Genomic DNA, 23,784 nt, shown 5'->3' with positions numbered 1-23,784 from the left:
AATTATGATTAGAAAGATCTTTCAAAATATATTTGATGATTTTTCTTTTGTAAAAGTAACACCATATTTTATGAATTGATATCATTTTGCAACACATGATGTGATTTTTGTGAAAATTAAACAATTGCAAAATATAAAGTTATTTCGGAGTGGAACAGTTATAAAACTGCAAGTTCAAAATATTGTTTTTAAAAAAAAAAGTGATTTATTATGATCAGTTTTTTATTTATTTATTTATTTATTTATTTATTTATTTTTAAATGTCATGATATCCTTCATTTTTGGTATTTTTGTGAATATTCTTTAAATATTACCTTTTTGGTATTTTTATAAATATTCTCTAAATATTACTTTACTATGTGTAAGACCCATGTATTACAAAGGTTAGTTAACAATAAATAAATATAAATGTCTAAATATTTAACAAATTTGGATTTATAAGAAAATAAGAAAAATAATGAATTATTAAAATTGATTTTTTACTTTTTAAATTTAAATAAATAAATAAAATAAACTAATGAGTTTTAATTTGTGAATTTTGAAATAAAAATGTAAGTACATTAATGAAATTGATAATTAATTGTTGCTACATTTATTGTAATTATTACATTAAAATATTTTATCGAATTTATTAAAATAAAAAACTCATAAAATGACATGTTAGAAAAGAAATTAATTCAAAATAACCATAAAATGACATTTAACAAATTAAATAAAAGTGTAACATGTGACAAAAAAAACATTCATTTATTAGAGAAAGAAAAAAAAAATACTCTTTTTATATATTGTCTGTTTTTAATTTTTTAAGTTTCAACTTTAATATTTGTGATATACTTTCTTTTTGGTATTTTTATGAATATTCTCTAAATATTACTTGAAGAAATAGTAAATGACTAAATGTTATTGGAGAAAGAAAGAAAGTTTTTCAGGTAAAACACATATGCGAAATTTTCCAAGTATAACAAAAGGGGAGAGAGACAGATTGAAACTTTGATTTGCTCGAACCCCGATTAGCTGAAATCGGTATAATCTCAATCGTGAGAAGGTATCTGATTACCAATCTAATCTTATGATTTTGCTTGTAAATTTGTTAATCTGTGTATTTTCTCTCACACTCGTTGGGGATCTCCTACCGACTTCGATTTCTCTTTGATGATGTTGATGATTCATTATTTGATCTTTCTCTTCATTTTTACACATGGATGAATCGAATTAATCGTTGCAATAGAGGAAAGTGTAATTGACGATTCGAAATCTCCTTTTTCTTTTGTTGTGTTGCAGAACCTAAATTCGTTTCCTCGTTAATTCCGATTCCTGATAACGTCTCGTGTGAGTTACAGTTCATTTTTTGTTTTCAGAAATTCTGATGATCTGTTTAGCTGCTTTTATGTGTCGGTAATCTGATGAGTGTTTGTAGCTCACGCGTAATGAATCTTTCTTTCTTTTGTTTTTGAAGTCTCTGTCAGGAACAACCGAGTGATTATCTTAGTTAAATACAACAGACACACTAGTACATATTGTTAACAGCATCTGATTGGAAGCTTTTGTATCAGTTGTAAAATTTATTGATTATTTTTGCTGTGCAGCTTGCTGCAAAATGGCCTCGGTTGTTGCAAAACCATGTAGTAGTAGTAGCTCCAGTCATGTATCAGCTGTTACAATGGTGCAAGAAAACGGGAGTAGGAACAAGCGAAAGTTTAGAGCTGATCCACCACCTCAAACAGACCCAAGCAAAACAAGCTCTCCTTCTCACAATGAATGCCTGGGTTATGAGTTCTCTGCTGAAAGCTTCAATGGCTGTGACATGTGTAGCTTCAGTCATGAGAACACAGATCCTGTTGAACTTGATCTAGGGCTGTCTTGTTCGGTATCAGTAGGAGGAACATGTGAGGCGGGGCGTAATCATAGCAGAGCAGAAATAGAAGCAAGTGATGAGTTCCATGATGCTGATTGGAGCGATCTCACGGAATCTCAGCTGGAAGAGCTGGTTTTAGCAAACTTGGACACAATTTTCAAGAGTGCGATCAATAAAATAGTTTCTTTCGGCTACACGAAAGAAGTTGCTACTAATGCTGTTTTGAGGTCTGGTCTTTGTTATGGGTGTAAAGATGCTGTGTCGAATATCGTGAACAACACTTTGGTTTTCCTTAGAAACGGGCAAGAAGCTGATTCATCAAGAGAGCATCAGTTTGAAGATCTACAGCAGATGGAGAAGTACATATTGGCTGAACTTGTGTGTGTTGTTCGTGAAGTCAGGCCTTTCTTCAGTACAGGGGATGCAATGTGGTGCCTGTTGGTATCTGACATGAATGTCTCTCATGCTTGCACAATGGACAGCGAGTCTTTAAGTAGTAGTAGTAGTAGTAGTAGTAATATGGTTGGTGATGCGTCTGATCCCAATCCCATAGAAACACAGCCAAGAAAGGAAGCTAATAGTAGTGAAAGTCATTCTTCCCTTTGTCCCCATAAATCGGCTTCAGAGCCTCAACCACCCGTAATGACCTCTTGTGGACATAGTTCTAGCTTTAGCAGCCCACCAGTGAAACCGAAGACTCCCTTTGTTTTAAATAGATTTGCATCAGAGAAAGAGAACCATGTGAGCAAATGTAAATCCCAAAACCATGAAGAAAAGTTTGTGAGTGGTAGAAAGATTAGTGGAATCAGTAAAAGAGAATCAATACTGAGGCAAAAGTCTGTTCATTTGGAGAAAAGCTATCGTACATACGGGTCAAAAGGGTCTTCAAGAACAGGAAAACTGACGAATTTTGGTGGGTTGCTGTTGGATAAAAAACTAAAATCCGTATCAGAATCTACAGGTATCAATCTCAAAAACCTGTCTTTGAAAATAAAACCTCAACCTCAACCCTCTTGTTCATCGGATTTCAACACAGAGAGTTGTGGTAACAGCAATCCTCCATCATTAACAAAAACCCATAATAATAATAACCCTCCTGCATCTGAAACCGAATTATCTCTTTCAAACCCACCACCAAAGCAAAATGATGTTCATGTTTCTTGTAATCCTAGTTTTTCAGCCATCCCATATGACAAATGGATCTCACATGCTAAAAAAGATGAAACAATTATGAAACTGGTTCCAAGGGTACATGAGCTTCAGAACCAGTTACAGGAGTGGACAGAATGGGCGAATCAGAAGGTTATGCAAGCTGCACGCAGGCTTGGTAAAGACAAAGCCGAGCTGAAAACACTTAAACTGGAGAAAGAAGAAGTGGAAAGGTTAAAAAAGGAAAAGCAAACGTTAGAGGAAAACACAATGAAGAAGCTTTCTGAAATGGAGAATGCTTTGTGTAAGGCGAGTGGGCAGGTGGAACGCGCTAATTCTGCTGTTCGTAGGCTGAAAGTTGAGAATTCCAATTTGAGACATGAGATGGAGGCTGCGAATTTAAGGGCTGCTGAGTCAGCTGCCAGCTGTGAAGAGGTGTCAAAAAGAGAGAAAAAGACGCTTATGCAGTTCCAGTCATGGGAGAAGCTAAAAAGCTTGATTCAGGAGGAGCTTATAGCCGAGAAACGCAAGTTCACACAGTTGCAACAGGATCTTCAAGCAGCTAAACAACAGCAAGATCAGCTTGAGGTATTTCATTTTCATCATTTTTCATTTTATTTTAACCAACTATGAAGTATGAATTTGGTCTTTTTTAATTGCAGAGCCGATGGAAACAGGAAGAGAAAGCAAAAGAAGAGTTGGTGAAAGAGGCGAATTCGTATAGAATAGGAAGGCTAGAGGTGGAATCTTCAGCCAAATTAAGAAACGAGTTAACAAGATTAAAAGCAGATAAAAATCTACAAAGATACAAACAAGATATCGAAAAGCTTCAAAAGGAAATCTCCATGTTGAATCTAAAATCCGATTCTGTAAAAATAGCTGCTTTAAGGGGTGGTGTTGATGGAAGCTACGCAAGTAAATTAACCGAAATCAAAACCTCAAATTCCCAACAAGAATCCCAGACACGGACACTTTACACCTCCAAAATGATGAATAATAATAACCCCCATGGTATTGGTATTGGGTATTGTAATGGTGGTGGAGTAGGGGTAAAACGGGAAAGGGAATGTGTTATGTGTTTGTCGGAGGAAATGTCGGTTGTGTTTCTGCCATGTGCGCATCAAGTTGTGTGTACGACTTGCAATGAACTTCATGAAAAACAAGGAATGAAAGAGTGTCCTTCGTGTAGAGGAGCTATACAGAGGCGTATTTGTGTACGCTATGCTCGTTCTTGATGAACACACACTCGACCTTTTTTCTTTTTCTTTTTTTATACTTTTTTTGCGAAATAATTGAGTGCGGAATGTTTCTTTTTCATATTTGTTTCGCGTGTTGATGAAAGTTTGGACATTTGAGGTTGTTATAATGATTGCTTAAAGTTAAAACCAGTTGTCTTGTGTTGGGGTTTGATGTAATAAAGACATGTAGGTTACTAAGGTTAGGGTTTTGGGTTTTTTTGGTGGTGTCATGTTTTTTACTTGGGTTGTATCTAAAATTTCGGATGTGAGATTGATCTTCCGATCCGTATACAACTTTCCGATATGAATATGAAGATTCAATATATATGATTTTTCAGATCTTTGATTATGAACATCTTGGGTGGGTAGGTGTGTGTTTTTACTAGATAATGCATAAAATGACTTAACGGGTTAAGCCAAAAAAATGGCTATATATTAAGGTGTTAAGGTTGTGTTTCGTTTTGAAAAATTCTCAATTGAAAATTTTGAAAATGTGTTTGGTTTGATAACTTTTCAATATATATATATATATATATATATATATATATATATATATATATATATATATATATATATATATGGATACAAAACTTATGTAAATTATAAGTTTATACAGTCCATTCGTAATTTAATTCACAAAATTCACAATTTAATACAAACCATTTTATACTAATTCACAAACTTAAAGAAATCAAAATTTCAAACCCTACTACTACCACCACCATACGCTACTACCAACCACCTATATCAACATCGCAACCATTATTTTCTTCTAAATTAGATCTGTAAACAAAGTCATGCATTAATAACATAAATACTGCATTCACAGTCTAATAAAACCATTTATTTTATTCATTTTGAATTTAATGCAAAATTATTATTAAAACTAATGTATTCTTATATACTTAAACAACACAACAAATAAATATATTCAGAAAAAAAATTAACAAAAAAATTTATACATAAATCGTTCATATTTTAAATTGTGAATTTAATATATTAAGTCGTGAATAAAATTTACATTATTTCAAAAGCAAACAAAAAAATTATAAAATAATCACAGCTTTATGTCAATTCATTCACAGCTTTATACAATCAACTCATAATTTAATACACAAAATTTACAGCTTAATATAGTCAATTCATAATCTAGGTAGAAAATATACAGTTTATTGCAGTCAATTCACAGTTTAAAACACAAAAGTCATAGTTTAATACACAAAATTCAAAGTTTAATATACAAAAAGTATGCATCCATAACCATATTTTCAACTTAACACTCTTTATATAGTCAATACAAAATTCATAGCTTAATACAAGTAACTTCATAGTTTCATACACATAATTCACAACTTAATCTAGTCAATTTACAGATCAAACAGAAAATTCACAGCTTAATACACAAAAATGACAGCTTAGTAGACTAAATTCACATTTTAATACACCAAAAGTAGTATTCACATCCATATTATCAACTTAAAACACTTATTACAATTAATACACAATTTAATATACAAAATTCACAAACTAGTATAATAAATTTGAAGTTTAATTCAAAAAAAATTGTAGCACCTGATTCCTGGTACGTAAAAATTTATCTAAGTAATTGTCATTTTAGCCTTGGACTCGGCGAGTTGTAGGCCCGACTCGCCGAGTAGGGACGCGGTCCGGGGGCACGCTTAAGCTGGCGACTCGGCGAGTCCATATCCTAGACTCGGTGAGTCATCGCTGTTTGATGAAACCCTAATTCCAAGGGTTTGACCCCTATTTAAGCTAGCTTGTGCGACCCAAGCTCACCCTCATTCACACTCAGAGCCTTATATCTCGTCCAAGCTTTGTTTCCTTGTGAGTTTGAAGCATTTGGTGTGTCCTCTTGAAGTTTTGGAGTGGGAAGAAGAGTAGATCAAGAAGAAGAAGAGGAGGTCAAGCATCTTTGAGCTATCTCAGTGTGTCCCTTAAGGTATAACTCGTTTTCCCCCTTGTTTTCATGCTTATTGTCCCTTATAGCTCCATTAAAGTCCTTCTTGAACCATTTCCAAGCTTGAGTAGGTTTGAGGGTTCGTAATTAGCTGATTAACCTCTAGATCTAGGCATGGTTGAGCTCTAAGAGCCCAGATCTACTGTCTTTTTGGAACCATATTACATGAAAGCCCTAGATCTACCCTTTTGGTGCATTTTGGACCCTAAAACTCTCATGGTTGCCTATTTACACGTAAAGTTGGAAACTTTACGTGTAAATCAAGCCCCAGGATCACGGATCTATGTATGGCATGAGCTGGATTCGAGCAGAATCGACCATATAGTAATTGCATGGTAATGACTCGGCGAGTCGAGACGCGAGTCCTCGAGTTTTCCCCCTTTTCGTTATGGCGAGTAGTGTAGTGAGTTCGGGGTGGACTTGGTGAGTTAGAAGCCGAACTCATCCATGAAGGAACTCGGCGAGTCAATGCCCTGACTCGGCGAGTTCAAGACAATCTTCTTAGATCAAGAACAGACTCGACGAGTTGTTCATACAACTCGGCGAGTCACAGCGTAGAGTGTTCTTCGGATGAAGGCGAACTCGGCGAGTTGTTCATACAGCTCGGCGAGTAGGATGCAGGATTATTAAGACTTGGGTATAGAGAAAGGGACTCGGCGAGTCTGGTCAACCGGCAGTTGACTATGACTTAACTCATGACTTGTTAAGGGTAAATGGGCAATTTACCCTGAGGGCGGTTAACAGTATTTGACTAAGTGTTTGGTGGGAATTACAGCCGGAGGATTTCCGGAGCAGCAACAGCAGCAGACAGACTATTCCCACACAGATCAGCAGCTACTACGAGGTGAGTTACCTTCCAGTAGCGGTGGGTCTAAGGCCACAATGCCGACCCACCAGTAGGAGATGTATGATAGATGATTGTCTTTGTGATATCATCTAGGTTTGCTACTACCTGATATGTTATATACTAGCATGATATGTTATATGTGATAGTAGTAGAGTTCGGTTGTTAGGACCGAACGGTAGTCAGACACCCCAGATACGTCTGACCATATGTGATTATATGTTTGCATGCTGGCTTGTTATGATATATGCGATAGAGGTAGTAGGAGGGGATCAATCCCCGAGTTCAGTTGCTAGGACCGAAGGGTAGTTCAGGCACCCCAGATATGTCTGATAATATGCTATGTTATGATATATGTGATAGTAGCAGTAGGGGTGAAATAGTCCCCGAGATTCGGTCGTCATGACCGAAGGGTAGTCAGCATCCCAAAATGGCTTGACATGGGTAGTCAGCACCCCAGAATGGTTTGATACGGGTAGGTCGGCACCCCAGAATGGCCGTACTGGGAAGGTCGGGCACCCCAGAAATGCCTGGCAATATGTATGATATGTGATTGTATGGTATGCAGTATGATGGGGGAACTCACTAAGCTTCGTGCTTACAGTTTTCAGTTTTGGTTTCAGGTACCTCTTCTTCGAAGGGGAAAGAGCTGGCGTGGTAGCGGTCCCTCCCATACATGTTTCGTATTCCGCATCATGCGAACTTCCTGGGGATCTGTACTCTGACATTATTATGTTTTATGAAATGTTTTCCAGACATGTGATATCTTTATAAAATGTTATGATCAGTAAACGTTTTAATTCGAATGTTTTGCTAAGTGTATGTTTTCAAAAATGAAATTTTTGGTTCGTATTTTTGGGGCGTTACAAAAATTATACATTCACAAGTTAATAGCAGTTAAAACTAATATTAACAAAATTATATGATAAATGAGAGATTAAAATATCAAATATTCACATTAACAGAAAAGAAAAACAAATATATATATATATATATATATATATATATATATATATATATATATATATATATATATATATATAATAAAGATCTACAACAAATGCAAGTAGAAAAACATAATATCAACTTAAAACTTTTAATTCATAGGTAAATACAGAAAATTCATTGTTTAATACCGAAAAAAAAATATGCATTCAAAAGCATATTTTCAACTAAAAAAATTTAATACAATAAATTCACAATTTGATACAATTAATTCATAGTTAAATATACAAAACTCACAGCTTAATATAGTCAATTTACAGTTTTAACAACAAATTCACAGCTTAATGCATTCAATTCGCAATTTTAAACACAAATATCACAGCTAAATACACAAACTTCATAGTTTAATATACAAAACTAGACACTTATTACAGTTAATACACAATTTAATATATAAAATTCACAAACTAGTATAATAAATTTAAAGTTTAATTCAAAAAAAAAATTATACATTCACAAGTTAATAGCAGTTAAAACTAATATTAACAAAATTATATGACAAATGAGAGATTAAAATATCAAATTAACACATTAACTAGAAAAGAAAAAAAAAAAAAAAAAAAAAAAAAAAAAAAAAAAAACAAAAACAAAAACAAAATATAATAAAGATCTACGACAAATGCAAGTAGAAAAACATAATATCAACTTAAAACTTTTAATTCATAGGTAAATACAGAAAATTCACTGTTTAATACCCAAAAAAAATATGCTTTCAAAAGCATATTTTCAACTAAAAAAATTTAATACAATAAATTTACAGTTTGATACAATTAATTCATAGTTAAATATACAAAACTCACAGCTTAATATAGTCAATTTACAGTTTAAACAACAAATTCACAGCTTAATGCATTCAATTCGCAATTTTAAACACAAATATCACAACTAAATACACAAACTTCATAATTTAATATACAAAAAATATGCATTCACAACTTAATTCACAGCTTAATAACTTACCAAATTTCACTGAGGCATTCAATCAAACACCTTATGTGCATCTTTTTTTCAGAACTTCCTTTCGTAAACACCATCAATGTAAACACCATACACACACCAGATCTAACCTGAAAATGGACAAAACCATCAGATTAGATGTCGATTTGGTGGTGTTTTGACCAAAAATAAGAGAGACAAAGACGAAAATGAGTTATACATGGGAAAGAGGTGATACATAACAGATCTGATACAAATTTGACAAACATTTTCGCCGGTGATGGAACATTTCAGAGAAAAAAATAAGTCCGAGAGTTATGGAACAAAACATTTGTATAATAACACAAAATTCTCAGATCTACATCAGATCTGAATTTATCTAGAGGTGGTCGGATATCTGGAGACGACGCTCGGTGGTGATGGCAGAACTAAAGTCGGGGGTTGTAGATATGAAGGCGAATGCACCAGATCTGAAGGTAAATGCTTCTCAAGGCGGTGGCTCCGAATCTGAAGATTGTTGTATTCTGGCAACGACGACGGTGCCGAAGTTGGTGGTGGTGGTTGGCAGCGGTTGAAGGTAAGAGAGAGAAAGAGAGAGATGAGAGAGAGGTGAGAGAAAAGTTTTCTTATCAGATTATATTGATCAAATATATCATATGATTTAAATTATAAGGTAAAAATAATGGTTCTTATGATTCTTAACTTTTTATGGTTCTCATTTGAACCTTTATATATATATATATATATATATATATATATATATATATATATATATATATATATATATATATATATATATATATATTGAAAAGTTATCAAACCAAACACATTTTCAAAATTTTCAATTGAGAATTTTTCAAAACGAAACACAACCTTAACACCTTAATATATATATATACGCTGTGACTCGCCGAGTTGTATGAACAACTCGTCGAGTCTGTTCTTGATCTAAGAAGATTGTCTTGAACTCGCCGAGTCAGGGCATTGACTCGCCGAGTTCCTTCATGGATGAGTTCGGCTTCTAACTCACCAAGTCCACCCCGAACTCACTACACTACTCGCCATAACGAAAAGGGGGAAAACTCGAGGACTCGCGTCTCGACTCGCCGAGTCGTTACCATGCAATTACTATATGGTCGATTCTGCTCGAATCCAGCTCATGCCATACATAGATCCGTGATCCTGGGGCTTGATTTACACGTAAAGTTTCCAACTTTACGTGTAAATAGGCAACCATGAGAGTTTTAGGGTCCAAAATGCACCAAAAGGGTAGATCTAGGGCTTTCATGTAATATGGTTCCAAAAAGACAGTAGATCTGGGCTCTTAGAGCTCAACCATGCCTAGATCTAGAGGTTAATCAGCTAATTACGAACCCTCAAACCTACTCAAGCTTGGAAATGGTTCAAGAAGGACTTTAATGGAGCTATAAGGGACAATAAGCATGAAAACAAGGGGGAAAACGAGTTATACCTTAAGGGACACACTGAGATAGCTCAAAGATGCTTGACCTCCTCTTCTTCTTCTTGATCTACTCTTCTTCCCACTCCAAAACTTCAAGAGGACACACCAAATGCTTCAAACTCACAAGGAAACAAAGCTTGGACGAGATATAAGGCTCTGAGTGTGAATGAGGGTGAGCTTGGGTCGCACAAGCTAGCTTAAATAGGGGTCAAACCCTTGGAATTAGGGTTTCATCAAACAGCGATGACTCACCGAGTCTAGGATATGGACTCGCCGAGTCGCCAGCTTAAGCGTGCCCCCGGACCGCGTCCCTACTCGGCGAGTCGGGCCTACAACTCGCCGAGTCCAAGGCTAAAATGACAATTACTTAGATAAATTTTTACGTACCAGGAATCAGGTGCTACAATTTTTTTTGAATTAAACTTCAAATTTATTATACTAGTTTGTGAATTTTGTATATTAAATTGTGTATTAATTGTAATAAGTGTTTTAAGTTGATAATATGGATGTGAATACTACTTTTGGTGTATTAAAATGTGAATTTAGTCTACTAAGCTGTCATTTTTGTGTATTAAGCTGTGAATTTTCTGTTTGATCTGTAAATTGACTAGATTAAGTTGTGAATTATGTGTATGAAACTATGAAGTTACTTGTATTAAGCTATGAATTTTGTATTGACTATATAAAGAGTGTTAAGTTGAAAATATGGTTATGGATGCATACTTTTTGTATATTAAACTTTGAATTTTGTGTATTAAACTATGACTTTTGTGTTTTAAACTGTGAATTGACTGCAATAAACTGTATATTTTCTACCTAGATTATGAATTGACTATATTAAGCTGTAAATTTTGTGTATTAAATTATGAGTTGATTGTATAAAGCTGTGAATGAATTGACATAAAGCTGTGATTATTTTATAATTTTTTTGTTTGCTTTTGAAATAATGTAAATTTTATTCACGACTTAATATATTAAATTCACAATTTAAAATATGAACGATTTATGTATAAATTTTTTTGTTAATTTTTTTTCTGAATATATTTATTTGTTGTGTTGTTTAAGTATATAAGAATACATTAGTTTTAATAATAATTTTGCATTAAATTCAAAATGAATAAAATAAATGGTTTTATTAGACTGTGAATGCAGTATTTATGTTATTAATGCATGACTTTGTTTACAGATCTAATTTAGAAGAAAATAATGGTTGCGATGTTGATATAGGTGGTTGGTAGTAGCGTATGGTGGTGGTAGTAGTAGGGTTTGAAATTTTGATTTCTTTAAGTTTGTGAATTAGTATAAAATGGTTTGTATTAAATTGTGAATTTTGTGAATTAAATTACGAATGGACTGTATAAACTTATAATTTACATAAGTTTTGTATCCATATATATATATATATATATATATATATATATATATATATATATATATATATATATATATATATATATATATATATATTGAAAAGTTATCAAACCAAACACATTTTCAAAATTTTCAATTGAGAATTTTTCAAAACGAAACACAACCTTAACACCTTAATATATAGCCATTTTTTTGGCTTAACCCGTTAAGTCATTTTATGCATTATCTAGTAAAAACACACACCTACCCACCCAAGATGTTCATAATCAAAGATCTGAAAAATCATATATATTGAATCTTCATATTCATATCGGAAAGTTGTATACGGATCGGAAGATCAATCTCACATCCGAAATTTTAGATACAACCCAAGTAAAAAACATGACACCACCAAAAAAACCCAAAACCCTAACCTTAGTAACCTACATGTCTTTATTACATCAAACCCCAACACAAGACAACTGGTTTTAACTTTAAGCAATCATTATAACAACCTCAAATGTCCAAACTTTCATCAACACGCGAAACAAATATGAAAAAGAAACATTCCGCACTCAATTATTTCGCAAAAAAAGTATAAAAAAAGAAAAAGAAAAAAGGTCGAGTGTGTGTTCATCAAGAACGAGCATAGCGTACACAAATACGCCTCTGTATAGCTCCTCTACACGAAGGACACTCTTTCATTCCTTGTTTTTCATGAAGTTCATTGCAAGTCGTACACACAACTTGATGCGCACATGGCAGAAACACAACCGACATTTCCTCCGACAAACACATAACACATTCCCTTTCCCGTTTTACCCCTACTCCACCACCATTACAATACCCAATACCAATACCATGGGGGTTATTATTATTCATCATTTTGGAGGTGTAAAGTGTCCGTGTCTGGGATTCTTGTTGGGAATTTGAGGTTTTGATTTCGGTTAATTTACTTGCGTAGCTTCCATCAACACCACCCCTTAAAGCAGCTATTTTTACAGAATCGGATTTTAGATTCAACATGGAGATTTCCTTTTGAAGCTTTTCGATATCTTGTTTGTATCTTTGTAGATTTTTATCTGCTTTTAATCTTGTTAACTCGTTTCTTAATTTGGCTGAAGATTCCACCTCTAGCCTTCCTATTCTATACGAATTCGCCTCTTTCACCAACTCTTCTTTTGCTTTCTCTTCCTGTTTCCATCGGCTCTGCAATTAAAAAAGACCAAATTCATACTTCATAGTTGGTTAAAATAAAATGAAAAATGATGAAAATGAAATACCTCAAGCTGATCTTGCTGTTGTTTAGCTGCTTGAAGATCCTGTTGCAACTGTGTGAACTTGCGTTTCTCGGCTATAAGCTCCTCCTGAATCAAGCTTTTTAGCTTCTCCCATGACTGGAACTGCATAAGCGTCTTTTTCTCTCTTTTTGACACCTCTTCACAGCTGGCAGCTGACTCAGCAGCCCTTAAATTCGCAGCCTCCATCTCATGTCTCAAATTGGAATTCTCAACTTTCAGCCTACGAACAGCAGAATTAGCGCGTTCCACCTGCCCACTCGCCTTACACAAAGCATTCTCCATTTCAGAAAGCTTCTTCATTGTGTTTTCCTCTAACGTTTGCTTTTCCTTTTTTAACCTTTCCACTTCTTCTTTCTCCAGTTTAAGTGTTTTCAGCTCGGCTTTGTCTTTACCAAGCCTGCGTGCAGCTTGCATAACCTTCTGATTCGCCCATTCTGTCCACTCCTGTAACTGGTTCTGAAGCTCATGTACCCTTGGAACCAGTTTCATAATTGTTTCATCTTTTTTAGCATGTGAGATCCATTTGTCATATGGGATGGCTGAAAAACTAGGATTACAAGAAACATGAACATCATTTTGCTTTGGTGGTGGGTTTGAAAGAGATAATTCGGTTTCAGATGCAGGAGGGTTATTATTATTATGGGTTTTTGTTAATGATGGAGGATTGCTGTTACCACAACTCTCTGTGTTGAAATCCGATGAACAAGAGGGTTGAGGTTGAGGTTTTATTTTCAAAGACAGGTTTTTGAGATTGATACCTGTAGATTCTGATACGGATTTTAGTTTTTTATCCAACAGCAACCCACCAAAATTCGTCAGTTTTCCTGTTCTTGAAGACCCTTTTGACCCGTATGTACGATAGCTTTTCTCCAAATGAACAGACTTTTGCCTCAGTATTGATTCTCTTTTACTGATTCCACTAATCTTTCTACCACTCACAAACTTTTCTTCATGGTTTTGGGATTTACATTTGCTCACATGGTTCTCTTTCTCTGATGCAAATCTATTTAAAACAAAGGGAGTCTTCGGTTTCACTGGTGGGCTGCTAAAGCTAGAACTATGTCCACAAGAGGTCATTACGGGTGGTTGAGGCTCTGAAGCCGATTTATGGGGACAAAGGGAAGAATGACTTTCACTACTATTAGCTTCCTTTCTTGGCTGTGTTTCTATGGGATTGGGATCAGACGCATCACCAACCATATTACTACTACTACTACTACTACTACTTAAAGACTCGCTGTCCATTGTGCAAGCATGAGAGACATTCATGTCAGATACCAACAGGCACCACATTGCATCCCCTGTACTGAAGAAAGGCCTGACTTCACGAACAACACACACAAGTTCAGCCAATATGTACTTCTCCATCTGCTGTAGATCTTCAAACTGATGCTCTCTTGATGAATCAGCTTCTTGCCCGTTTCTAAGGAAAACCAAAGTGTTGTTCACGATATTCGACACAGCATCTTTACACCCATAACAAAGACCAGACCTCAAAACAGCATTAGTAGCAACTTCTTTCGTGTAGCCGAAAGAAACTATTTTATTGATCGCACTCTTGAAAATTGTGTCCAAGTTTGCTAAAACCAGCTCTTCCAGCTGAGATTCCGTGAGATCGCTCCAATCAGCATCATGGAACTCATCACTTGCTTCTATTTCTGCTCTGCTATGATTACGCCCCGCCTCACATGTTCCTCCTACTGATACCGAACAAGACAGCCCTAGATCAAGTTCAACAGGATCTGTGTTCTCATGACTGAAGCTACACATGTCACAGCCATTGAAGCTTTCAGCAGAGAACTCATAACCCAGGCATTCATTGTGAGAAGGAGAGCTTGTTTTGCTTGGGTCTGTTTGAGGTGGTGGATCAGCTCTAAACTTTCGCTTGTTCCTACTCCCGTTTTCTTGCACCATTGTAACAGCTGATACATGACTGGAGCTACTACTACTACATGGTTTTGCAACAACCGAGGCCATTTTGCAGCAAGCTGCACAACAAAAATAATCAATCAATTTTATAAATCAGATGCTGTCAATATGTACTAGTGTCTCTGTTGTATTCAACTAAGATAATCACTCGATTGTTCCTGACAAAGACTTCAAAAACAAAAGAAAGAAAGATTCATTACGCGTGAGCTATAAACACTCATCAGATTACCGACATACATAAAAGCAGCTAAACAGATCATCAAATTTTCTGAAAACAAAAAATGAGCTGTAACTCACACGAGACGTTATCAGGAATCGGAATTAACGAGGAAACGAATTTAGTTCTGCAACACAACAAAAGAAAAAGGAGATTTCGAATCGTCAATTACACTTTCCTCTATTGCAACGATTAATTCGATTCATCCATGTGTAAAAATGAAGAGAAAGATCAAATAATGAATCATCAACATCATCAAAGAGAAATCGAAGTCGGTAGGAGAATCCCAACGAGTGTGAGAGAAAATACACAGATTAACAAATTTACAAGCAAAATCATAAGATTAGATTGGTAATCAGATACCTTCTCACGATCGAGATTATACCGATTTCAACTAATTGGGGTTCGAGCAAATGAAAGCTTCAATCTGTCTCTCTCCCCTCTTGTTATACTTGGAAAATTTCGCATATGTGTTTTACCTGAAAAACTTTATTTCTTTCTCCAACAACATTTACTATTTCTTCAAGTAGTATTTACAGAATTTTCTCAAAACTAACAAAAAAAAAAAAAAAAAAAGAAATATATCAAAATAATTTATAACACAAATAAAAATATTTATGGTTAAAGTTGAAGTTCAAAAGTTAAAAAAAAAGAGATCTATATAAGACCAAAGGAGTATTTCTTAAAAGTAATATTTAGAAAATATTCCCAAAAATAAGGTAATATTTAAAGAATATTCCCAAAAAATACCAAAAAAAGGATATCATGATAAATTAAAAAAAAAAAACTTATCATAAAATATCAATTCTTTTATTAAAAATCATATTACGAACTTGCAGTTTTATAACGGCTCCACTCCGAAATAACATTATATTTTGCAATTGTTTAATATTTACAAAAGTTACACATGATTGCAAAAATAATATCAATTCATAAGATATGATGTAATTTTCATAAAAGAAAAATCGCCAAATTTATTTTTAAAGATCTTTCTAATCACAATATTGAGATGACATTGTAGAAAATTTTGAACTATAATTATTACTATATTAAAAATCAATGCATTAATTTTGTTATGTGAATATATGTTTTATTTCGAATAAATGTGCATCATGTGGAGTTACGAGTTACATAACGAAAATAAAAACATTCAATAATATCTTTGAAGACAATGTCGCACACTCATATCAGATTAATGTTAGGATAGTTATCGTCGTCAACATATGATATGAATACATAATATCAGTTAGTGTCCTTATATAGCTTTTTATTTTATAAAGATTTTTCTATCACAAAATTGAAAAGACAATTACAAAAAGTTTGAAATAGAATCACCTATGGTAAAATCTAAAACCAGAGTCCATATGTTTTCACATAATTCCGTTCGTATGTCCGTGTTCTTGCGAATAGTTTACTTTATGTTCTTGAAGTGTTTTAGTTGTATGCTACTTAGGCTAAACATTAGCTGGGTAAATAGTAAACCAAAAGAATATGTCACTTGAGTCTTGGGTTAAATGTTCTTAGCTCTTTCTGAAATGGATCATATTACTTATATCATTCAAGTTTAAAGCCCAAAGCAATAAACATGTCAACATTCAACACTTGGAAGTTAAGAACCACCATAAACCTAATTAATAAACAAGACATACTTATACACATTTTAGACATGTAAACTCGACATCCAAACGGTTATTATTTGGTTAAACCATGGTAAAAGGGATTACAAAGTTGAGTATTTTGCAATGCAAGATTCAAATACACAAACCAAATTAAACCATACCAAAAAGAAACTTTAAACCAAAATAAACATTAAAAGTATATTTGTTTCAAAACCCGAAAAACAATTTAAACATCAATTGACCTTTTTCCTTTTGCTTTTTTTTTTTTTTTTTTTTTTTTTTCATGTGTCTTGCTTCTTTTGTTTTTGTATAAAAACCAAGAAGGATACTTAGTATCCAATAATTCTAATTTATGATTTGTAACAAATAAAAAAAATATATTTTGAAAATTTAAATTAATTATCCAGCATTCTGTTTTCATTTTTCAGGATATCATCAATCGTTCTCCATTGTCAAAGTTATGGCTACCATGATATAAAGAACTTTTTACTCAGCTCGTCCTTGTGGTTTGTGATTTGTTTATTTGTTTATCAAAAACGTATTTCTTTTTATATTTATTAAGCTGCGATTTGTTTATTTGTTTATTAAGCATACTATTTTCTATAATATTAAAAAGGCACTTACTGTTTGTTTATTAAAATGATTATTTCTCAATCACATTTTGCTTACTTTACCCATTGTCAAGTTAATATATAGATGTTGTAACCGATTTAACCAAAAATACGAGTTGCATATATATAACATTCAGAACACTAACAATAAAACAGTTTCCACATTTAAATGTTAATGAGTTGGATATTTTATTTGAGTAAAAACTAGGTGCGACCAGCAGCATCAGGTTCATATGGTTCTAAATCCTCTTGAAGAAGGTTTTCCCTATTGTCATGAGCCCAAAACCCACGTACATCTATAAGCATACTAGCAATAGAACCACCTTGTTTGCATGCTATCAAATCAGAAAGTGTGATTCTTAAAGGATCAACCGGTTTCACCATATCCCATATTTCATCCCGAATATCTTCAGTGCATAATTCATAATTTCCCACCTGAATCCATTTCTCACGCACATCCCTGATTCACCCAAAAGGGTTTAATACAAAAAATAGCAAACATACAAAAAAGAAATCAAAGGAGTATGTTGCAAGAAATGTTACCGAAATAGAATATGAATATCAGCTGCTGTGAGGAATCCCCTTCCGTGAAGATCAAGACACTTGAATAAATAAGTTAAGCCCTCGGGAGTATCTTTGTTATCAAGAGCAAGAACAAAATCAAGGAAACTCTCAAAATCCATCTCCCAAGGATTCCCAATAACAGTTTTACCATGGTGGACATGCTCATCAAATGCTACAAAATAAATAAAAAGATGTAATTTCTTGCATTTAACCCTTTGAAAAATTATTCGCTTTTTTCACTACCTCTCTCGATAAAAATATCTGTCAACGTCCCATCTGCGTATCCTTGAAGTTCCTCTTTGCTTAACGTGCTATTTCCATCTTTATCAAGGTCAAGAAACGCATCTGCAAATATAAAACATTTGAGTTTTGAAATAAGATTTTAAATAAAAAAAAAAAAAGGTTGCATGTGTTGAAATCAGATATTAAATAAACTCGCCACATATTCGTTGTGCAGATGCTAGTGAAAACCAGTTCTCGGTGTTTTCGACATCACCTTCTTCACTTTCCTATTACAATAAAAAGTGGATAAAGTTATCTGTTTTGAAAATTTAAATGATATCAACCGAATTCATTTATTAAAAAGTAAAAAGATTGAATCAAAACCTGGTGCAATTCCATTAGTTCTTGAAGACAGTTACTGAGCAAAATCTTCTTTATGCAAGCCTTCCCTGTGGATAAAATAATTCTTCAAAGATGAGCACTGAAAGGCCCTAAAGTCAAAATTTAAATATACATAAAAATATAAGATTTACATAATGAAAACCAAAAGATATTTAAAGAAATAAAAGAGAAATAAGAGTGACAAACCTCGCCTACTGGGATCACAGAAGAAGAAGAACTTATGTGCAGCTATGTGGCAATACATTTGAACAAATTCTGTAGGCATGTCACAAAGCTGAGCCAAATTAGGAATAAGACCTCTAATATAAGCCTCCATTTCCTGTCATACAGATACACAATGCTCATAAAAATTAAAATAAAACTGAAGTTTTAAGAAACATGATTAATTTCTAGTAAATCAATAATGAAAAAACAAAAAAAGGGTACACACATAAGGTTGAAGGAAACCATCAGAATCCTCATCAAGCTCACTCATATCAATTCTGGCTTGAGTAAGAGAGACCTGTACATTGTAAATAATATTACTTTTTTTTTTTTTTTTTTTATTACTGGAGATTTATATAAATTTATGTGTAAAAAGTTACAGCCTACAAATTATTTTATAAAATCTCACCGTGCGCATTATGTAAAGATAAAAAGGAAGAATGGGAATCCTTCCAGATTCATCTTTTCCAAATTTCATGAAATTTGAAGGGCTGAAGAAACGATAACACTTTGACCCAATCTGTTCAGTGCATAGAGAAGCAATTTGGCAAAAGTCTTCATAATTCACCTATATATAGATTAGTTTGAGAAATAAATAGTTGAATTAATTCTCACATTATAAGCAAAATAAACGTGAACATTTTTTTTAAAACAAAGTACCTTTTCAGAACCAGTGGCTTCATCAATCACACAATTTTCTCTTAAGATAAGCCACATAGCATCCAGGTCATCAGAGTTTAACAAAATATCAGATTGCTTCTGTAATTTAGAATAAACAAAAAAAAACAAAACTAATGATAAATAAATCTACATCATGACAATATATTATTGTTTAAGGTTATATATATTTATATATATATACCTTTAAAAAACGATACTTTGCTAACCTCTGAACTGTATGGCTAATGGAGCCATCCTCAGGTTTCTGAACAGATAAGAATCAAAACGGTTAATAAAAACTGGTCAAAGATCGGAAACACAACATTCTCTTCTCATGCAAACAAAGAATGGACGAAATTTTCAATATTTTTACAAGAAAGCAAACAATTAAGATTCAAGATCAAAACCCTCTTATAGAAACATGGGATTATGCCAGCTTTTGCACTCTTTCGCTGCTTCTCCTTAAAAATATTAAGCAAGATTTTTCTTGTTTGAAGCTCTGCAAGAAAATGAAGATTAACACGTGTATCTATATCTGCAACATTGTTGAATTATGGATTCAATTCGAATCACACAAGCACCAAATTCACAGATTCGATTTGTGCATTTTATGATGAAAAGAATTGGGGTAATTTTATAAGAATTTTTACAATACGTACCCAGCATGGCTTCAGATTCAAGATCGACATCTGATCTGATATACCGGCGAAGGTTACGAACCCACAACATTGAAGACACCACCGATGATTCATCGGCGCCTTCGTACTCGTCCAAAACACTATCCATTTGAGATTAGTGTGGGAAATATGATCTTAGAGACGATTTGGGGGACGGGGCAAAATAAAAATTGGGGCCCTTCGCGAGTACCTCCTGTTCTGTAACCTGCTGGCATCTGCTGTGTAAGACATTGAAATACAGTAGAAATCGAAATACAGCAGAAATCAAATACACGGCAGAAATTTGAAATTCATAATGAGACAGTTAGAATAAGAAATCCAAATGCAACAGAAATCAAAATAAACGAAGGCAGAACATATTGAAACAAAATCGATTTTAACAACAAAATAATGCAACAGTAATCAGAATAATCGGAATATACATCGCATGCTTGACGCCTCGCTCGCTAGTCGCTCCGCTTCCTCAATTTTTTATTTTTATTTTTTATTTTTTGGCGCCGGATAACATATGCATTGTGCCTTAAATTAGTGGAACAGGCTAACTCCATATAGCAACTATTTCCTTTGACATTTGGGGGACGAGGCTCTCGTCAAACTTGCCTGGACCCATTGGCGATTGTGAGCGCGGTCCGGTTTAATGCAGTTATTGGTTAAAATATCACCACTAATCGCAAATACCGTGAATTCATTTTCAAAATCGTTTGGTGCAATTATTTTTGCGATGCAGTTAGACGGTTATTTTTGCAGTACGGTTTTGTTTTGTTTTGTTTTGTTTATTTCAGTTATTAACCGCATGGATTTTGTGCGCGATTATTTTGTATGGTTTTTAACAATGTTTAAAAATTCGGTTTGAACCGGTTGGTCGAACTGGTTGGATCAGAAACTGGGGGAGAGAACGGTTCAACTATGACTGGTTTATATCGATTTCTGAACCGGATTGAACCGGCCGGTTTTTAGAAAAACCCGGTTGAACCTATCAAAATAAATCGGTTGAACCGGTTAAACCGAATAAAAACACATAGGAAAGAACCATTTGCATAATAAATTTTCGTAATTTTTTTCAAATTTATTTAGTTTTTTCTAAATAAAAACATATAGTAAATGTTATAAATTTTTTTTGATGTTTTTATATTCATCTAAAACTATATTTTGTTTCGGTATTATATTATATTTTATTTTTGACGTATATGGATTGATATAAACACTAAAACTGATGTGTTATTTTAATATATTCGAATTGATCTATAACTTATTTTGATATATATATATATATATATATATATATATATATATATATATATATATATATATATATATATATTTAATATTTGAACTAAAAAACGTCAAATTCATGATTTATATATTTATGTATGTTTAGTAAAATATGAAAAAGATAAAAATTATAGAAACGGTTGACGCGGCAGTCGAACCGGTTGAAATGAGAACCGGTCATCATACCGATTTAACTAAAAAACCGGTTTTTAAAACATTGGTTTTTAACCGCAGTTTAGAGTTCAAATTGTTTTAATAGTTCAAACATAATACTTGTAATAATAATTTTAAAAAAATAATAATAACATATAAGACAATTAACTTAAATCACAAACAAGAAATATCTTAAAAATATGAAATCACTAATAATTAACAATAAATATCTTAAAATTGTGAAATTTCACCATTTTCCAAAGTTAAACATAACAAAAAACCAATATTTTTGTCTTCTAGAATTTTATCATTATTTCATACATGAAACTTGTTTTATTTTTACTATTTAATATATTAATAATTAATAAAAAAATTGTATATAATATATGCGGTGCGATACTTTTTTTTTTTTTTTTTTTTTTGCGATTTCTGAAAACTAATAACCACACTGCACCGCAAATGTGCGGTTTTTGAAAAACAGAAAACCTTACCATCGGTTTTTATTGTGGTTACGGTTTATACGGTTAATTTTAGTTGCAGTGTGGTTTTTGCTCACCCTTAGAAATAATAACTCAATACAGCGACTGTAAGACACTCAGAGACAAAAAGTGACCGGAAAACAAATCATTCACAATTCTTTTATTTCATGAACAACAAAACGGTAAGAAGTTAAGCGATTGATTCATAATCTTGACCGACGATTTAGTCGAAAATATACAATGAGTTAACTTTATTGATTCAAGACATATATTATTTTTTTAAGAAGAAAATCATTTTTTGCATCAATGACTTTGTTGGCTCGTCGAAGGATTTTGCGGTTGTAAAACTCGCTACTCACCGGTGATCAGGCCCCACATTTGTTCGTGGGTGATTAGATTTTTATATATTATTAAAGAGTGAATGAAATTTATAAAAACTTATTAATAATATTTAGAAAAAGTTTACAAAAATACCTAGAACCCTTAGTTACTTAGTTTTTTTTAGAAAGAAAAATGAGTTTTTAAAAATTGTCCTTCAAATCACTGGCAGCTAAAGTCGCCTGCTATTCGGCCTATGTGAGTTGTGATGTGATTTTCCCTTAGTGGGCTATAAAATCCCTCATGCCCACCCTAATATTGAGTAACTATGAAAAGCTTAATTTTCTGAATATTGCGATTTTAGTTTGTTGTTTTTTTCTACGAATGTACAAATTACTAATGAATGATGTATACATCAGTGACTTGTGCATTCCTATCTGTATAAACTTATCCTAATTATATAAAACACGTTTAAAGATGAATAAAACACAAAATATTTACTTAACTTATAAAGCTTTTAGGAGAATATTGTTCTCAAGTTATTTTGGTTGAGACATGACTAAGTTATTAAGGATTCTGACATTAATTTTATCCTATTTGTAGTAGTTTAGGATTTTAGTTTTTTATTAGATTTAAGCAAATTGATTTTGAGTTTATGAATTTGAAGAAACGAACTTTGCCTAAATTCAGATTAGTTTCAGGGTTTGCGTTTTTCCTAAGTTGTTTGTGTAGCATACCAAAATAAGACCCAAAAATTTTATTTTTAAATTAATAAAACTAGTATTCAAGAAATATCATCATAAGAATCCAGATAAAACAAATGTGTTGTGACAATTAGAAAATTTTGGAACATGCAAGTTCTAAATTGTAACAATGTATAAGTGAATTCACAACTAACTTTGTTGCAAGAAAACTTTGTAAACCAAAAGGGGCATTATTTGTATAAGTAAATATATATATATGCTTTGCAAATCATATTCATAGTAAACACCTGAAAGTCAACAAGATGGACCAAGAATACAAAAATTCCATTTTACATTTAAAAGTGTTATAGGCATATGACCCCACCACCCTAGTGATTTCGGTTTGCTCATGACCGAAATCACCCATGAATGGGTAATGCAAAACCGAAAACACCATGTGAGAATGGGTTAGGACCGAAATCACATGCTAGGAAGCCAGTAGGATCGAAAACCCCCCTTTAATGGGTGATACCAACCGAAAACACATGTAAGGAAGGCTTGGAACCGAAAACATGCTAGAACCAAAACATCCTTAGGCTGAAATCCCACCTAGACCGAAATCACATGTGATTTCGGTCATACCAAGGAGTTTTCAA

The 23,784-nt window shown here is 33.2% G+C and overlaps 3 protein-coding genes across 10 annotated transcripts; 1 reads left to right on the top strand and 2 right to left on the bottom strand.

Moving 5' to 3' along the window:
* The first annotated feature begins 890 nt into the window (after nt 1-890).
* On the top strand, nt 891-4,583 carry LOC145034818 (putative E3 ubiquitin-protein ligase RF298). Of its 2 annotated transcripts, XM_078983344.1 has the most exons (4): nt 905-1,045; nt 1,282-1,329; nt 1,587-3,592; nt 3,667-4,583. In XM_078983344.1, exons 3-4 carry the CDS (start codon nt 1,598-1,600, stop codon nt 4,237-4,239), a joined length of 2,568 nt encoding a protein of 855 aa, XP_078839470.1. In that variant the 5' UTR covers nt 905-1,045; nt 1,282-1,329; nt 1,587-1,597; the 3' UTR covers nt 4,240-4,583. The 2 variants fall into 2 exon arrangements, with proteins under 2 accessions (XP_078839469.1, XP_078839470.1); XM_078983343.1 differs by lacking the exon at nt 1,282-1,329 and having other exon boundaries at nt 891-1,045.
* Nucleotides 4,584-12,109: 7,526 nt separating this feature from the next.
* Nucleotides 12,110-15,780, bottom strand: LOC145034817 (putative E3 ubiquitin-protein ligase RF298). 2 transcript variants are annotated; one of them, XM_078983342.1, is made up of 4 exons: nt 15,628-15,747; nt 15,345-15,391; nt 13,101-15,106; nt 12,110-13,026 (listed from the first exon to the last, which is right to left on the bottom strand). In XM_078983342.1, the coding sequence occupies exons 3-4, from the start codon at nt 15,093-15,095 to the stop codon at nt 12,454-12,456; spliced, it is 2,568 nt and encodes an 855-aa protein (XP_078839468.1). In that variant the 5' UTR covers nt 15,096-15,106; nt 15,345-15,391; nt 15,628-15,747; the 3' UTR covers nt 12,110-12,453. The 2 variants fall into 2 exon arrangements, with proteins under 2 accessions (XP_078839468.1, XP_078839467.1); XM_078983341.1 differs by lacking the exon at nt 15,345-15,391 and having other exon boundaries at nt 15,628-15,780.
* A 1,878-nt stretch (nt 15,781-17,658) lies between these two features.
* On the bottom strand, nt 17,659-20,770 carry LOC145034816 (putative serine/threonine-protein phosphatase 2A regulatory subunit B'' subunit TON2). 6 transcript variants are annotated; one of them, XM_078983335.1, is made up of 13 exons: nt 20,646-20,770; nt 20,206-20,428; nt 19,954-20,045; nt 19,749-19,811; nt 19,547-19,645; nt 19,296-19,454; nt 19,113-19,184; nt 18,869-19,001; nt 18,665-18,729; nt 18,498-18,567; nt 18,302-18,403; nt 18,038-18,230; nt 17,659-17,954 (listed from the first exon to the last, which is right to left on the bottom strand). In XM_078983335.1, exons 2-13 carry the CDS (start codon nt 20,330-20,332, stop codon nt 17,699-17,701), a joined length of 1,431 nt encoding a protein of 476 aa, XP_078839461.1. In that variant the 5' UTR covers nt 20,333-20,428; nt 20,646-20,770; the 3' UTR covers nt 17,659-17,698. The 6 variants fall into 6 exon arrangements, with proteins under 6 accessions (XP_078839461.1, XP_078839463.1, XP_078839462.1 ...); XM_078983337.1 differs by having other exon boundaries at nt 20,206-20,431; nt 20,646-20,767; XM_078983336.1 differs by having other exon boundaries at nt 20,206-20,441; nt 20,646-20,752.
* Between the last annotated feature and the right edge of the window lie 3,014 nt (nt 20,771-23,784).

Source organism: Lactuca saligna, chromosome 3, assembly GCF_052625555.1.
Source record: "Lactuca saligna cultivar CGN05327 chromosome 3, ASM5262555v1, whole genome shotgun sequence".
NCBI classification, from domain to species: Eukaryota; Viridiplantae; Streptophyta; class Magnoliopsida; order Asterales; family Asteraceae; genus Lactuca; species Lactuca saligna.
Note: the sequence above shows the minus strand (reverse complement) of the source record. Positions and strands in the feature narration are given on the sequence as shown.